Source organism: Mastomys coucha, unplaced genomic scaffold, assembly GCF_008632895.1.
Source record: "Mastomys coucha isolate ucsf_1 unplaced genomic scaffold, UCSF_Mcou_1 pScaffold11, whole genome shotgun sequence".
Taxonomy (NCBI): Eukaryota; Metazoa; Chordata; class Mammalia; order Rodentia; family Muridae; genus Mastomys; species Mastomys coucha.
Genome location: NW_022196893.1, coordinates 19931380 through 19947825, shown reverse-complemented (window position 1 = coordinate 19947825; position 16446 = coordinate 19931380). Strand labels below are relative to the sequence as shown.

The window sequence follows — 16446 nt, the reverse complement described above, 5'->3', positions numbered from 1 at the left end:
TGTGTGACTGACAACAACCTGATACAGATCAACAGCTTGGAACTTTTAAGGCTTGCTCTCGCCCACCTGCCGGTCTATGGGCACAGCCCTGAGACCAAGGCTGGTCTTCTCTGGTTGCAGTACTGTGTCAACATTGGGAGGTGGTACCTTCCAGCCCTGGCTAACTTCTCACAAGCATACAGACTGAGAGTCGACTCTCCAGGGAAGTCTGTCAGTGCTGGGAGTCTGCTGTCGCCTGTTCTCTCCTCAGCTCAAGTGTCCCTGCTGGGCTGCTCTCTAAGTGCTATGTTATACACAGCACTGTCCACCTCAGCTTTTTCTTGCTCAGGAATTAAGTCCTAGTATAGCTGATACCCAATGTCTCAAACTGCTGCTTTATATATTTTGTAGGAGTTTTTTGGAGAGGGTACTGGGGCCTGAACTCCAGGCCTCCAGCATGCTAGGCCTACCTTCCACTGGAATTTTATTTCTAATCCTCTTCTGTTTTTTAAAAATCATTTTCATAGACTTTCATCTTTAAAAAATATTTATTTTTATGTACACATTTTGCCTTAATGTATGTCTGTGTACCACAGTGTATAGTGCACGTGGAGGCCTGAAGAGGGAGTCTGCTTTGCTGGAACTAAAACTACAGACAGTTGTGAGCTGTCATGTGGATGCTGGGAGTTAAACCTGGGTCTTTGGGAAGATGCTCTTAACTTCTGAGGTATCTCTCTAGCCGCTGTAGGCCCATCTTGGTTGTCTGGCCAATGGAATGCCAGGATTTACTTAAAACTTGGCTAAAAATAATATTTTGTACTTAAGAATGCAGCACTTCCGCCAGTCAGGAAAATCCTTACGTAAGGAGCAGGAGCTTCTTCCCCACTCTACCGCCTGCCTCCTCCAGCTTCTCTTCCCCACTCTACCGCCTGCCTCCTCCAGCTTCTCTTCCCCACTCTACCGCCTGCCTCCTCCAGCTTCTCTTCCCCACTCTATTGTCTACCTCCTCCAGTCGCCCTTCTGAAGAACCAGGCAACAGAACGAAGGAGGAGTGGTGTGATGGAGGACTCTGTGCTCAATGAAGACTTCTATTTTCAGATCAAAATAAAAAGTCTAGAAGGAAATACATAGCTGATGATTTTTAATGGATAACATTTTAAATTTTCATTTACAGTGTTTCTATGACTGAATGAGCATCCTATAACTGTTGTTTTTGCTCTGTCTTTGTCTGTCTCTCACTCACTCTGTGTGTGTAGTGTATATGAGTGTGTGTACATGTTTGCAAGAGTGCAAACATGCACATGGCATGGTTGACAATATGTAGGTCAGAGGACAGTCTTGGGTGTCACCTTGACACAGGGCTGTTTTACTGTTCACTGCTGGGGACTACAGGCTAGCTGGCCTCCAAGTGTCCAGGGAGTTTCCTGGTATTACCTCTCAGTGTAGGAGAGCTGGAGGACAGTGCACAACCATGTAAGATTTGAACTCAAGTCCTCAGTATTGAGCAGCAGGTGCTTTGCCCCTGAACCATCGTTTCCCTGGCTGTAAAACTACTCACAGCCTTTGCTTCTACATGACTGTTCAATGCTTGCAGTAAGTGCTGTATCAGCTTTGTCAGAGCTCATTTTCAGTGATGACTACAGACACTCATAACTGGTCAGAGTGCTGAGAACAAATGAACATCTGCACCGCTGAAAGTCCAGCCATACATGGACATCTGTGTCATCACCTCCAAGGCTCAGACATTGTCACAGAATACAGGGAAGATCAGAGTCAGGTACAACTCCACGTAGATTATATTTCTAGGCATGAGAAGACATTGCGCTTCCCAGCTCACAGCAGCTGTGGTCACCTGCATAGGTCTAGCTGGATGGACTCCACCTTATTTGTGCCCATATTATTTGTGCAGTTAATGGCTGAGGGAGGAGGGGGAGGGAGAGGAAGAGAAGGAGGGGGAAGGGGAGGGAAGGAGGAGAGGGAGAGGGGGAGAGACATTTTCTTCAGTGCTACAGTAACTGGTAAGAAGCTCATACTGCCGTGAGTAGACTTTCAATCATGATCCTATAAGAGCAACCCTAATAAAAGATATGAAAGTAGATGGGACTGATTAGGACAAGGATAAAGGAGTAGGAAAGGACAGGGAGAGCAATGGGTGTGACCATGCTCAAAATCTATTATGTATATGTATTAAAGTGCCATAATGAAACCCATTAATATGTATAACACTTATGCTAAAACACTTTACAATAAAGCAATTACAGAGATTCCAAGCAACAAGAATCCCAACTCTTGCATTTTTTCAGAGTGCCTATAGAATAGTAAAAGTTCTAAACATTATATGTAATTTGAAATTTTATATTATTATACACTGAAGACATTTCCATAAAATCACATTTCAGTACATACAATCGTAGTTTGCAAACTCCAAGCTGGCATGGATCATTCTTCATGTCACTAGGAACACAGTGATAAATAAACCACCTCTGCTGAGTTCACAAAGAGCTGCGCACAATCTCCAACACACAGGCACTGAGTTTCCAGCCATAGAATGACTGCACTGGACAAGTAAAAACTAAAGTGTCTTGGCGACACTGACAGATTACAAATGGTAACGCCCTGCTGGATGTACGTCCTTCCAGACATTTTCTGTGCAAACACAAGCACATGACTGTATCCCCCTACAGAGTGCGAAAAATTTTTTTCAGACAGTGTCATACTAAGTAGCCCTGGGTGATTTGGAACTCTTATTATAGATCAGGATGGCCTCAAACTCACAAAGATCCTCCTGTCTCTGACTCCTGAGTGCTGGGATTAAAGAAGTGTACCAACTAAAATCACACTATTTTAATATAATTCAGTAAGACCATACCTTACCATATCTTAATTTTTCATTGTTTAAATATATTATAGCATTCTGGTCCTACATATAACTATATACATATTTAAACTAAATACAGCTTATGACTCTTATATTTATTTTTATATGTATACATACATACACACATATATACATACACACACACCTATACACACATATATACATGCATATATACATATATACATATATATGTGTGTGTATGTGTATATATATATATATATATATATATATATATATATATATATATATATGAACTTGTCTGTATGTACATCTATGTACATTTCAAGGCCAGCGATGGTGCCAGATCCTTTGGAACTGGAGTTATAGGTAGCTGCTAGCTAACATGTAAGTGCCAAGAGTCAAGCCTGGGTACTCCTGAAGAGCTGCAAGTGCTCTTAACAAATAAACCATCTTTCCAGCAGTCCCACCCCTACCACTTTTTTTTTTTCTCAAGACAGGGTTTCTCATTGTAGCCCTGGCTGTCAGGGAATTGACTCTGTAGACCAGGCTGGCCTCTAACTCACAGAGATCCACCTGCCTCTGCCTCCCAAGTGCTGAGATTAAAGGTGTAAACTACCACGCCTAGCTCTTTTACTTTTATTTTAACTGAAATTTAGACTATTTGTGGATAACATTCTTCTAATACTCCAATCAAGTGAGAAGTAATTTCATGTTATATATCTAAATGTATTATTAAAATCATCAGAGCACTATGTTGGTGATGGACCGGCCATCATTTCTGGTTACCTTGGTGATAGACTGGCCGTCATTTCTGGTGATGTTGGTGGTGGACTGGCCGTCATTTCTGGTGATGTTGGTGGTGGACTGGCCGTCATTTCTGGTGATGTTGGTGGTGGACTGGCTGTCATTTCTGGTGATGTTGGTGGTGGACTGGCCGTCATTTCTGGTGATGTTGGTGACAGACTGCCCGTCATTTCTGGTGTTGTTGGTGATGGACTGGACATCGGTTTTGGTTACCTTGGTGATGGACTGCCCATCATTTTTGGTTATCTTGGTGATGGACTGCCCATCATTTTTGGTGTCCTGTGCAAGGCTCCAATTCCCTGTCACCTGAGGAGACTGTAAAATGATTTCTTCTGGAAATAATACTTTGAAACAAGAAAAAGCAAAAGAACAGATATTATTTTAAAGTATGAATGAAGATAATCTAAATATCTATACTATAGCTGGTTCTGAAATAGTTATTATTCCATTCTGTCCTATGGAGATTCCTTCTTTCCAAGTTTTTTTTCTTTTGTTTTTTAAAGATTTATTTATTTATTTATTATATGTAAGTACACTGTAGCTGTTTTCAGACAGTCCTGAAGAGGGAGTCAGATCTCGTTATGGATGGTTGTGAGCCACCACTCAGGACCTTCAGAAGAGCAGTCAGTGCTCTTAACCACTGAGCCATCTCTCCAGCCCTCTTTCCAAGTTTTAATATTAAGTATTAGTGCACAGACTTTGCAACAAGCCATAACTTATCTCTGTGAGAACAAGGATGGACTATATTACCAGAAGTACAATGCAGAGAACAATGAACTACCTTTCAGTTTTTTAAGTATGCTGTCTTTACAGAACTGAAATAGTAAAAAGGGGTGGTGGTGGTGGGGAAACTGCCCAATAGGAAGGTAAACACATGTGCTGTCACATAATTTTAATTCTTACAAATCACTGAATAACTGAAGAGACTATTTTACACAACAAATTTCACGACCTCTACACGTGCTCTGGGAGGATTCAATGCTACTCATCTCACAGAACGCTACCTTTTACGCCCAAATGGATGACCTGCTCAAGTGCATAGTGACACCGTCTGCTTGTGGTCCTGCCAAAAAGAAAACATAAAATAATGAACTTTATAAGTTTCAAATTTACAAAAGCGTGATTATGAATGTTACGATGTGAATGTTCTTTCCAACTCCAACACTTAGATGGACTTTCGCATATGTGCTGGTGGTGCATGGCCGATCAACTACCTCTGAGGTAGCTCTGGGATGTGTGCCCTTTAAGAGTTGATTAGGTCTTAGGGAATAGCTTTGTTACAAAGTAAATTTAAACTCCTGCCCTGGCTGTGTCTGGTCCCTGCTCCAGTGCTTCCTTCAGTCTTCCTTGCCATGTTACAATGCTTCAGGAAGACCCTCACCAAAGTTGCAAAGCCTTCTGAGAATAAGTGAAATAATTTCATTATAAATTATCCAGCCTATGGTCTCTGTCATAGCAACAGAAAACAGACAAGATGATTAACTTTCAGCAATCACACACTAACATAACCTTTACAAAAGGCTTGTAAATAAAAGACCATGTCAAAGGCCAGGTGTCACAGGGTCATAAAGGCATGTTCCTGCTCCTATGTGAAGAGAAAGGGAAAGGCTAAATGGAGCTTTGACCTGTGTCTACACAACACACCAGATAATGAGGAGTTTTGTGCAAAAGTTTAAGCAGAGACAACTGAGGCATGAGGACAGCAGGCACCATCCTTGCTAGAGGAGTAAGGAAGATATTAATATGACTGCGTCAGGAGAAAAATAGGTTTGCTGTAAGGTTTCGTTCATTTGAAAGTGGAAAATAACAAAGAATAAAAACAACTTTTCAATAAAACAAGATTACTGACTTTCCAAAGCACAAAAGCAGCAGCTCCAATCGGCACAGCAGAGATTGGCTCACGCTTCTTGAAAACTCAGATAGGGGTGGGATGCAGCAAGGCACCTGACCACTCTCAACTATTACAGGTATGGGGTGGTGCTAAGACACTGTTAGGATCCACCTCTGAGGTGCACGGCTGGGAGTGTGCATACTCTGGGATCTCTGTAAGGTCCACTGAAGCTGTATATATATGTCCTGCTTTTCTTGGTCCTGCAACATAATTGCTTGGGATGATAAACTCCATAGAAAAAGGGATAAGTAATGAGACAGTAACCCCAGGATTTGACCAAACCGACTCTAACAAAGAGACAGAAAGTGAGAAAAAATTAAAAATTAAAAAATTAGGAGCCATATATTATGTGTGTGTTGGGGGGGCAAAAATGAGAAAGAAAGGGTCACCAAACCAGCCTCCTAGGCATGAGCTAGTATTCAAGGGGGACTGCAAAGATGCCAGCTGTCTAGTTTAGCAGCTTAGCACAACATAAAAAGAATCTTGGGGCTGGAGACATGGTTCAGCTGTTTAGAGCAGTGTTTGCTCTTGAAGAGGACTAGACTTCAGACTCCAGCATCCATGTTACAATCTGTACCTCTACCTCCAGGAAATTTCGTTGCCATCCTCTGTCCTCTGCACATATTTGCTTGCACACCCATACCCACACACTCACATGCATATATACACGATCTTTAGGAAAGAATCCTTATTATGTCACTGGGGACTAAAAGACCAGCAACTGAACTAGAGTGGCAAAGTAGTTCAGAGCAGAAGCACTAAACACATGAGGCAGAAAGAAGGCTTTCAATGTACGCTCTTCACATGTAACATATGAAAAACTGGAGAAAGAGAAGCAGATGGAGCCTGAAGTAAATACGGAAGAGGAAATAATACAAGATCAGAGCAAAACTCAATGCACCAGGGAACAAAACAGCAGAGAATACCATACCAGGAAAGCCAGAACTGGAGTCTTTGACAAGGTCATTAAAATACCAAACTTTTAGAACTGGAAAGATGGCTCAGTAATTAAGAGCACTGACTGATCTTACAGAGGATCAAGGTTAGATTTCTAGCACCAAATGGTGGCTAACCAGGCCTGGAAGATGGCTCAGGGGGTAAAGCCACTTGCCACCCACATCTGACAATCTGAGTTTAACTCCCAAACTCAAGTAAAGGCTGAAGAAGACAACTGACTCCACAACGTCTTCTCAGACCTCCATGTGCACTGTGCTACACACATCCACATATATCATACACACTCATATGCATGTGTGCACACATGTACACATATATATGTGTGCAAATAAAAAACCTAATACTAAACCTAAAGGATCCTTTATTTTAGTAGAACAATGTAATATAAAACTTAAAAGTGTCCTACAAAGAAAACTCCAGATCTAGAAGGCTTCAGAGGGAACTCTACCAAATATCTAAGGAAGAAATGATGTCCATTCTACACAAAGTTTGCCAGAATATGCAGTGTATGTAGGGGTTTACTGTAGACCAATACATCTCATAAGCATACATAAGCATAAAAATGAATACGTTCTAGCAAACCACACCTAACAAATGTAAAAAAGGATCTACGGCATGGCCAAGGACCATTCCTCTCACAGGCAAAGCTGAGTCTACATCTTGGAGTCCTTGCTAAGAGGACATACTGAGAGCAAGCTATTGGAAATTAAAGTTAATATTGTTTACAATGGTATTAAACTTAAAAAAAAAAAAAAAAGACAGGGCCAGGACTAATGGTGCACAGCTGCAATCCTAACACTCAGGAGGCAGACGCAGGTAAATCTCTGGGAGTTTGAGGGCTGCCTGGTCTACACTGCTGAGTTCCAGGCCAGACGAGGCTATATATATAGTGAGACCCTGTCTCACTAAATAAAAACATCCAGTCAGGCATGCTGGTATATAACTTTAACCTCAGTACTCAGGAGACAGAGGGCACAATCTCCAAATTCAAGGCCAACCTGGTCTACAGAGTGAGTTCCAAGATAGCCAGAGCTACACTGAGAAACCCTGTCTCAAAATACAAAAACAAAACAAAACAAGGAACAAATCTGCCACAAATATACAAAGCTACAACTGAGTACATATTGATAAAAGAAACTCAAAGAGGCAAACCAATGGAGAGCTACATGTTTTCAAGGACTAGATGACAATTATACTAACAGTACCAACTTTCCTTACCCTCCTCAAGAAAAATGCCTACACTCAGAATTCCTCATAAACAGTTCAGTTAGCAGGGGTTGGACCCTTTGGACAGGAGCCCACTGTTCTCCCAGGTTTGGGCATCAGTTGTGAGGGTGCACTGAGACCACTAAGCTGGAGTTCTCCATGGTAGGAAGAGGGTTATCATGAATATGAGACTGCTGCATGGCTATGTCTCAGGGACAGAGAGAGTAGCACACTGGTGACTGCCAGGGCTATCTCTTAGAAGAACGCAGCGGCTAGTGTGGGGACTTGCAGGACAGAAGAGCATAATGGCTTTGATATGCACCACAGGTATATGCCAATAAAGAGCCAGATGCCCCATTTGCCAGGGGAGATAAGGGAGTGGCTCTTGCTGGCACAGAGACCACTTTCACAGTTTCTGAGGAATGCTGCGCAATCCTTCTATTCTCCCTGACAGCATCTAGCCTGAACTGGTCCCAGACTGTCCTTCTGGGACACAGGCAGTGGCAGTGTGCTTTTTGGGGGACTGGGACCTAATACATGGATCATCTACAGAGTACGGCATGGCTAACATGCCATCTCTCGCATGCTCATGGAGACTTCAACTGAGTTACTCAGGACAGACTTTCTGGAGGATGAAAAACATTTGTATTAAATTCACTAAAACCTTACCGATTGTATGTAAACTCCACATCCATAGGTTCAAAATTATACATTTGTTCAAATCCTGGATTAAGTTTAAGAGTTACATCTTCTTCATGAATCTAAAAAAAAAAATAAATGGGGGATTCAATTTTTACACAGTAGACTGGCCTTCTTGGGTCAATCTTGCATCTGTATTTGGCAATACAACATGAAAGTACTGTTTCAAAATTTGGTATCTTACATATCCTTAAGCTATACAAACAGGAGGATGTCTCCATTCATATCAGCAAAACTCCTGTGCCAAGTACACTGAAACCAGCCGCATACTCCGTGTCATACAAGTGCCATACCAGGCCTTCCCTTTCGAGCAGTACTGGGAATAAATAAAGTAGATCCTGCATAAAATAATAGCTCATACTTTCTCCTGCATAGCAAAGAAAGAAAACCTCTGAGGACAATGGGAGGAGCAGCAGGGTAACAAACCCAAACCTCCTCAGGTAGATAGCAGCTGAGGCAGTGGCTACCCCAGGCCCTGGCCACAGAGGCCCGGCATCCTCAGAAGACGCCGCCACAGCCCTTCAGTAGGAAGGTTACCCAGCAAAGGCTTCTGAGTGACACAGACATTACAAAAACTGAAACGGAATTCACAACCTAAGGTCACTAAGCACATTGAAGCCAAGCTACTGAGACTATGGGCCAGGGCCCTCACCAGCCTAGGATCCTGTAGACTAACTTGACTTTTTATCTGAAAAAGCTGCAAATGAAAAATGGAAGTAAGCACAAGGCAACTAAAAGTCATTACGCAGCTTTAGAGACCCACAGATCATTCAGGAGACAGGCAAGAGGGGCCCTGGGAAGGCTGCGAGGGCTGTGCTCCCTAGAATCCTAGTTACTTTTATGTCAATCTGTCACAAGATGTCATTTGAGAAGAGGAAACCTCAACTGAGAAAACACCTCATTGCCAAGTCAGTAGGACATTTTCTTAATGAGTGATCTGGGAAGGCCCAGCCCATTGTAGATGGTGCCAACCCAGAGTAGGTCATCTGCTTGAAGTAAGCTATCAGGCTGAGCAAGCCACGAGACACAAGTCACTGAGCTGCATCCTTCCACTGCACCTGCCTCATTTCCAGCCTTGAAGGTTCACACTTCAGTTTCCTCTGATGATAAACTGTAACCTCTAAGTCAATTAAATTAAATTTCTTCCTCAAGTTGCTTTTGGACATGGTGTTTTTATCACAACAATAGAAACCTAATTAAGACATCTAGTGCATGCTTGCCAGGAGGATCCTCTGGGGGAGGGGGGGGCGGTCTGCTGTCAGTGGGTAGCTCTCAGCAAGGGCCCAAATGAATCTTCTCTCCCCAAACTCTATAAATTGGCTCTCCTAGTAGGGCACAACTTTCCAGGGCAAAAAGACTACACTGCCTATCTCTGCTGGCTGGAAGGGGCCAGAGTTGGCTTCAGTGCCATAACTACTTGTTCCAGATGTGGCTTCTCCACCAACTAAACCACCTGGACCCACTGGATGCCTTCTGTATCAACCTGAGTGTCCCACCTCATGATCTAGACAGAACACTGATGGCAAGACTAAGGGAAGCCACGCTAAGACTGAAGTTGTAGTGACTGAGCATCTGACTTTATAGGACACGCAGCGACCACTAAAGAGCCTCAGCACCACACTTCCTTAGTGTGCCCCTCCCCCTGAGGCTCCCACTTGCTAGCTCTTCCTGATCATGTACACAGTACCCAACGCTGATTAAATACAAACATGGCTTTATGAGTAATTTTATATAGATGAGAATTATAAACTTTCTTAGACAGGGAGTTCCCTTTACACAGCAAAGATAACTCAAAGATTTGCAGTGTCTTTAAATGTCTCACAATACAGACAAAGCCACTGGAGTCCCTCCTCAGAGGTAGACGGGTCAGTCTGACCTTCACTCTCTGAGGATTATCCTCTCACCTCCATGACATAGCCGATATATTCAATGACATGTCCGTTGTATTCTTGAGATTTTAAAATCAGTTTGTCACCTAGGTTAAAAAAATTACCATGTGTCAAACATTCAATCATTTCCCATTTAACTATGAAATCAGGTTGTTTTTTTTTTAAGATTTACTTATTATTATTATAATACCTAAGTACACTGTCTTCAGACGCACCAGAAGAGGGCGTCAGATTTCATTACAGATGGTTGTAAGCCACCATGTGGTTGGTGGGATTTGAATTCAGGACCTTCGGAAGAGTAGTCCGTGCTCTTAACCACTGAGCCATCTCTCCAGCCCCTGAAATCAAGTCTTAGTGAAGTATAATAAAATATAACATTTCTGGTATTTGTTGCTTAAAGATAATATATAACAGAGAAACACGGATAGTATATACTCTTGATCATTCCCATTTAAGTAACTGTTGCTTCAAAGGATAGAAATGGGATAATCCAAGTATACAGCCAGCTCTTCATTGTGCTCTTTAGTCCACAGTGAGATCGCACCTGCATAGAGGGAAGGTCGGCTCTCTGCGAGCCCTGGGACTTCCAGAACCAGCAGGTCCCCCTTCCTCTTGAGGATGACACTGCTCATGTTATATTCCTTCAGCTCTATTTCTGCATGGATCTCCTCTAGCCACAACAGGGTGGAGAACTTCTCCTTGTAGTTTGACATGTTCAAAAGCTGAAAAAGAATGAGCCAGTCTGTGAAGGCAGAACTGCACACCCCAGATCTGCGTCTAGGGAACAAGCCTCATGGAGTCCAGATGTATAAAACTGCTTACTCCAGACAAGGCCACCAGGATCCGAGGGATGAACCTCACCAGCACACCTCCATCCTCAGGCTTATGGAGGACCTCAGGGTTCTGGCTCTTCATTGGCTAAAAACTCTCTATTCACTGCCATAGTCTGGGCCCTTAGACAACTGTGTGTATGTGTGTGTGTGTGTGTATTGTGTGTCTATTATATGTGTACATGTGTGTGTGTACACACATGTAGGTGCACTTGCCTGTGTTGGGTACATGTAGAGTCCAGAGAGTGATGTCAGAATGTCTTCTTCCTTATTCTTCTTCCTTCTGATTTAAGATGTTATTACTTTGATGTGTACAAATGTTTGCTTGCTTGTGTAGCAGGTTCACCATACTCATGCAGTGCGGGTGTAGGGCAGAAGAGAGCACTAGAGCCAATACAGCTGGTGTTACAAACGGCTGTGAGTCACGGTGTAGGTGCTGGGAACCAGGTGCAGGTCCTCTGCACTGGGAGCAAGCGCTACTAGATGTGGAGGCCCCTCTCCAGGCCCTGCATCTCACCTTTCCAGACAAGTTCTCACTGAGCTTGGAGCTCACCATTTTGGCTACACTGACTGGTGAGGGAGCCCTGGAATCCCCGTCTCCATTTCCAGCCTGGTTAGACACATCCTATCTGTGTTTTAAATTGAGTGATGGGAAGTGAACTCAGGCCCTCATGGTTGCGTAGCAAATAACCTCACTTCCCGAGCCATCTTCCCAGATGCACTGGCTGGTTTTGTGCCAATTTGACACAAGTCAGAGTCATCAGAGAAGAAAAAGCCTCAGTTGAAACCCAGCTGTAAGGTATTTCCTCAATTAGTGATCAATGGGGGAGGGCTCAACTCATGGTATGTTCTAGAGGAAATCATGTTGAGGAAGCCATGGGGAGCAAGCAGCACTCTCCCATGGCCTCTGCATCAGCTCCTGCTCCAGGTACCTGCCCTGCATGAATTCCTGTCCTGACTTCCTCCAATATTGGACTATGATCTGGAAGTGTAATTTGACAGGAGATCTGAGTCCAAGGACTCACTCTGGCTGTGAATGGAGCCACAGTGGTGAGTTGCGCCCCACATCCTTCAGATGTTCTCCTACCTCTGCAAGAAGCGGCTGGAAAGTCAGGATGTCAATTTTCTGTTCCACACATTTTTTAAGTCTATCTGGTATTGGATACTGTGGAAGAAAACTTGGAAGTTGTCGTCTCGAGTTCCTTAAAAGAAAAAAAGAGTTAAATCAAAGTGTAAAGCGTGTATGTGTGTGTGCACACATGTGATGTACACACACACTTGTAGAGGCAAGAGGATGACACCAATTTTTTTTGAAGCAGTCTCTCTGGCCTAGGGATTACCAGATTAGGCTAATCTGGCTACCCAATGTGCCCCAGGATCTGTCTGTCTCTACTTCCCCAGCGGTGGGATTACAACATGGCACACCACTGTGACATGCTTCTTAATATGGATTCTGGGGATTGAACTCAGTTTCTCATGATTACATAGCAAGTAGTGACTGAACTGAGAGTAATTTTTAATTTAGATGTCTTATATGTTTATGAATATCTCTTATCTTTAGTGTATGGGTCCTGGATTTTTCCCCCCCAGTTTTGGGATATAACTGAGCTATACTTCTATATACTTCTAGCATATTCTTCTTCTTCATTTTGTAATACTTATATAGATTTTATCAGTTGTAGATTTTCTGAAATGCAACAAAATCTGAAGCTTGTGGGTCATGTCAACATTTAGACATTTTCAGATTCTAGAAGACTTCAGGTTTCAGTGGTGCTCATGAGACCTTCTCTTTAGATATGCTGGCCTGTTTCAGAAAGGCTAGAATCCATTTGTTAATGGAAACACCTGATATGAGAACCAGACTAGGTCACTCTGGGTTCAGGATCCTGTCTCCATACAAGCTGTGGCTTGGTATCTCATTTCTGCAACAGAGCTGGGCAGAACTATGCAAGGTATAGGGGAACAAGATAGGAAAGTCCCAGGAACCTGCTTAGACCATAAGTCGGTTTTGACTTCCTAAGTAGCTAACCTCTTAATTATTACTGCACTGTTAGTGAAGGCGAGGCACTAGACGTGATACTGACACATCACCAATGAGAACACACTTGGTAAGAGCTACACTATGTGGAACCTGCTTCGACTGATCTGCTGGTTCTTGGCTGTTTCTCTGGAGAAATCTAGGTTCATCCCAAGCTTCTACCTTCATCTAGCTAGCTGCACTCAAAGTCACAGCAGTTTTTCATCTAGTAAGGCAAAGGACAGAGCTACAGAAATGGCAAAGAAGTGGAGAGAGAGAATGAGGACAGGACTGGGCACTTCAAGCTCTGACACAGTCCATGCTGCATTGAGGGAGCAGAGGTATACCAATCTCTCAACTTCAAGGCCACTTCCTGTATAGTGGGTTCATTTAACTCGGGACTCAGCAGGTAGTCTGACTGTGTGTCTCTGGGTAGAAGCTCTGAAGTCAACTACAGGACTAATCCAACAGCACTAAAGGTGGCTGCTGCTGAACTCAAACTCAGGGCTGTCTTTGCCTCTGCAGTTGGAGGGTACTGGTGGAAACAGACATTCTGAAAGCAGGGGCATGCAGTAAAGGCTAATGAAGAACTAACTGCAAAAATTAATGAGACTCAGAGGGACTGAGATAATCAACACACCTACCACACAGGCAGCTCTGAGTTCCTGGCTAGCCAGGACTACACATGTAAGACCATGTCTCAAAGTCAGAAACAAACACAACAGACTTCTGCTCACATAGAACAATGTAATAAGAAGAATAATCCAGAAATAACTCATATAGCTATAATCATTTGATTTTCAACAATGGTATAAAAACAGCAGCAGAGAAATGACAGCCTCCCACAAACCACATGAGTAGCTCTCTCTGTGTCTAAGAGTAAAATAGATCCCCACCTCCTGCTCTCTATAGAAATCATTTCAAAACAGACCAAAAACCCAAAATAAGTCCCACACTCTGAACCTGCATTTCGTGGTAGAGGCACTGGCAAGGTTTACTCTGCCTGTGGCTAGAACAACTCAGTCAATGGAGCAGAGCGTGACAAACAGTGTTGCATAGAATTAAAAAGCTGTTTTATACACTTACTTAAAAATTAAAGAGACCCAGGTGTGGTGTGCACACCTTTAATCCCAGCACTCAGGGAAGCAGAGGCAGGCAGATCTCTGAGTTTGAGGTCAGCGTGGTCTACAAGGTGAGTTCCAGGACATCCAAGGATAAACAGAGTAACCCTGTCTCAAAAAACTAACAACAAAAAAAATGTATAGAAGTCTGATGTAGTGCATGACCCCATCCTGATGTCTATAACAGGAGCATGACTGAGCACTGTGAGTGAGTGAGCCCGGAGTCCTGGCAGCACATTCAGGCATTAGATAACTGGGAGTGAGTGCTCACCACTGCTCAGACTGCCAGGAAACCAACAGTCTTATTCTTCAACCAAGGGGTCACAACCCCCTTGAGGTCACAAGTCAGATGTCCTGCATATCCAATATTTACAATATGATTCATAACAGTAGCAAACTTTCAATTGTGAAGTAGCAATGAAATAATCTTATGGCTGGGGTCACTACACCATGAGGAGCTGAATTGGGCTTGCAGCACTGGGAAGGCTGAGAGTCACTCATCTCGAGGATCTTGCTCATGGCTGTACTAATGCCCCCAGGGAAACAGCTCTCAGGGTACTGGAGCATCTGTGTTTGTTGGCAGGTGCCTCAGCTTCCTCTTGAGGAACTCTGGCTGGACAGTGTGCCAGTGGGTGGGAACAGGAATACTTGCTCTCACACTCACCACCTATCTCATGGGCTCTCCATGCCTGTAGTCAGAGTGCCATCTTGCTCTGTATCTGGGCTTTTTCTCTAGACATGTACCCAAAAGTGAGCAAGAACCATCAGCACTTACTGACTGCTCTGTGCCAGGAAACTGCATTTTATGTGCTCTAACCATTTACTCCTCAAACTACATGAGGTAGAGACTATCACTTACAAATGAAGTTAAGGCACAGAGAGGTCAAGAAACTTTCTCAAAGCCACACAGCTTCTTGGTCGCAGTGCTGTGGTTCAAACAGTGGTCTAAAGCAGCATGGTGTGCACAGCTGCCTTCCAAACAATGGTCAACGACAAGCTCAGCAATCCCCAGTACTGTCTGCTAATACACTCTCCTTTCAGTCTACAATGGAGAAGTCCATCATCCCTTGTCTTACACTGTTACTGGGTTAACATCATCTGAAATCCAGAATTTTCCAGTATTAGAGAAATAATATTCCTGCCTGCTGGGCTGTGGTCAGCACCTGAACTCAAACCCTCAGGACTGACTGTGGCATGACGTGTCCAACACCCAGGACAAAGCCATTTAACCCTTACACAGGTCACTGGGCTTTGGACCAAACTTATAACAAAATGTGTTCCTCAGAAGTTTTATGCTTTGTTAACCGCAGATGAGAGCAGATGGAACCTGGTACCTAACCCAGGTAGACAGAAATGGGTCACCCACAAACCTTCTGTGCTCAAGTCATGTAATTCTGGTACCATTCTTGAATGGTACTAGATCTTCAAAGAGGCTTCCAGTGACCAAGCACTCCTGGGGCCCAATACAAACCACACTGCAACCAGTCAACAAGGCACAGGCCCACTGCTGAGGCTACAGCAGAGGGCAGCAGAGCCGAGGGGTGCCTGGGGCCTGGCTTGCATAGACACTGGTGGTAACAGCTACAGAATCTGCTCTGGTAAGTTCCATGACATACATCCTGCCGCAAGAACTGTAATGGAAAGAGGTTCCAGCACAGGCCCTGCCCTGCCCCCTCCTCATCTGGGAGGGACAGGAATGACAAGGGGGTGGGGAGAGGCAGGGCAGGGGACACATCTGCCGCTCTAGAACATGTAAAGCAAACACAGAAAGTCACACACCCATCTCGAGATACCTTTTCTGTGTGGTCACAACAACTGTAGTCTTTGCAGTCACTAATGTTTGGGAGCTTTTAGGCTTCTTCCAAGAAAATGGCTCACGCACAGCTATCAACGCCTCCTCGCTGCTCACCACATTCACTTCAAGATGTCGCCCGATGAGAAAGTTGGAAAAACAAAGCAGAAGGAGCTCCTTGCAACGGCCAGGGTTTCTTGAAAGAAAACCAGAAATTTAGTGTCAGTTATTAGTAAGACAGATGCGATCTGACTTCACTTAGGACATTCAAGGAAGCTGCAGAGATGTTAGGGGCAGCCATGCTGACTTTAGTAATCTCTCACACAGAAAAGTTGACTTTACAAAACAAGAAGAGTGATGGGTGATCTCAATTGTCAGTGTGGTAAGATCTCCCACCACCAGGGAGATAGGCCTTAAGTCCC

General features: G+C 43.7%; 1 protein-coding gene across 2 annotated transcripts in view; it reads right to left on the bottom strand.

The window, feature by feature from the left end:
* Mov10l1 (Mov10 like RISC complex RNA helicase 1) overlaps positions 1–16446 on the bottom strand; it is a 68515-nt gene that overhangs the window by 29927 nt on the left and 22142 nt on the right. Inside the window, exons 9-15 of one of the 2 annotated variants that reach the window (XM_031352465.1) lie at positions 16026–16220; positions 12182–12296; positions 10809–10986; positions 10280–10350; positions 8346–8437; positions 4627–4685; positions 3605–3966 (exon numbers count right to left, since the gene is read on the bottom strand). In XM_031352465.1, coding sequence (XP_031208325.1) covers positions 3605–3966; positions 4627–4685; positions 8346–8437; positions 10280–10350; positions 10809–10986; positions 12182–12296; positions 16026–16220 — 1072 coding nt within the window. The remainder of the gene's footprint in view (positions 1–3604; positions 3967–4626; positions 4686–8345; positions 8438–10279; positions 10351–10808; positions 10987–12181; positions 12297–16025; positions 16221–16446) is intronic. The other variant, XM_031352472.1, reaches the window with a different exon arrangement.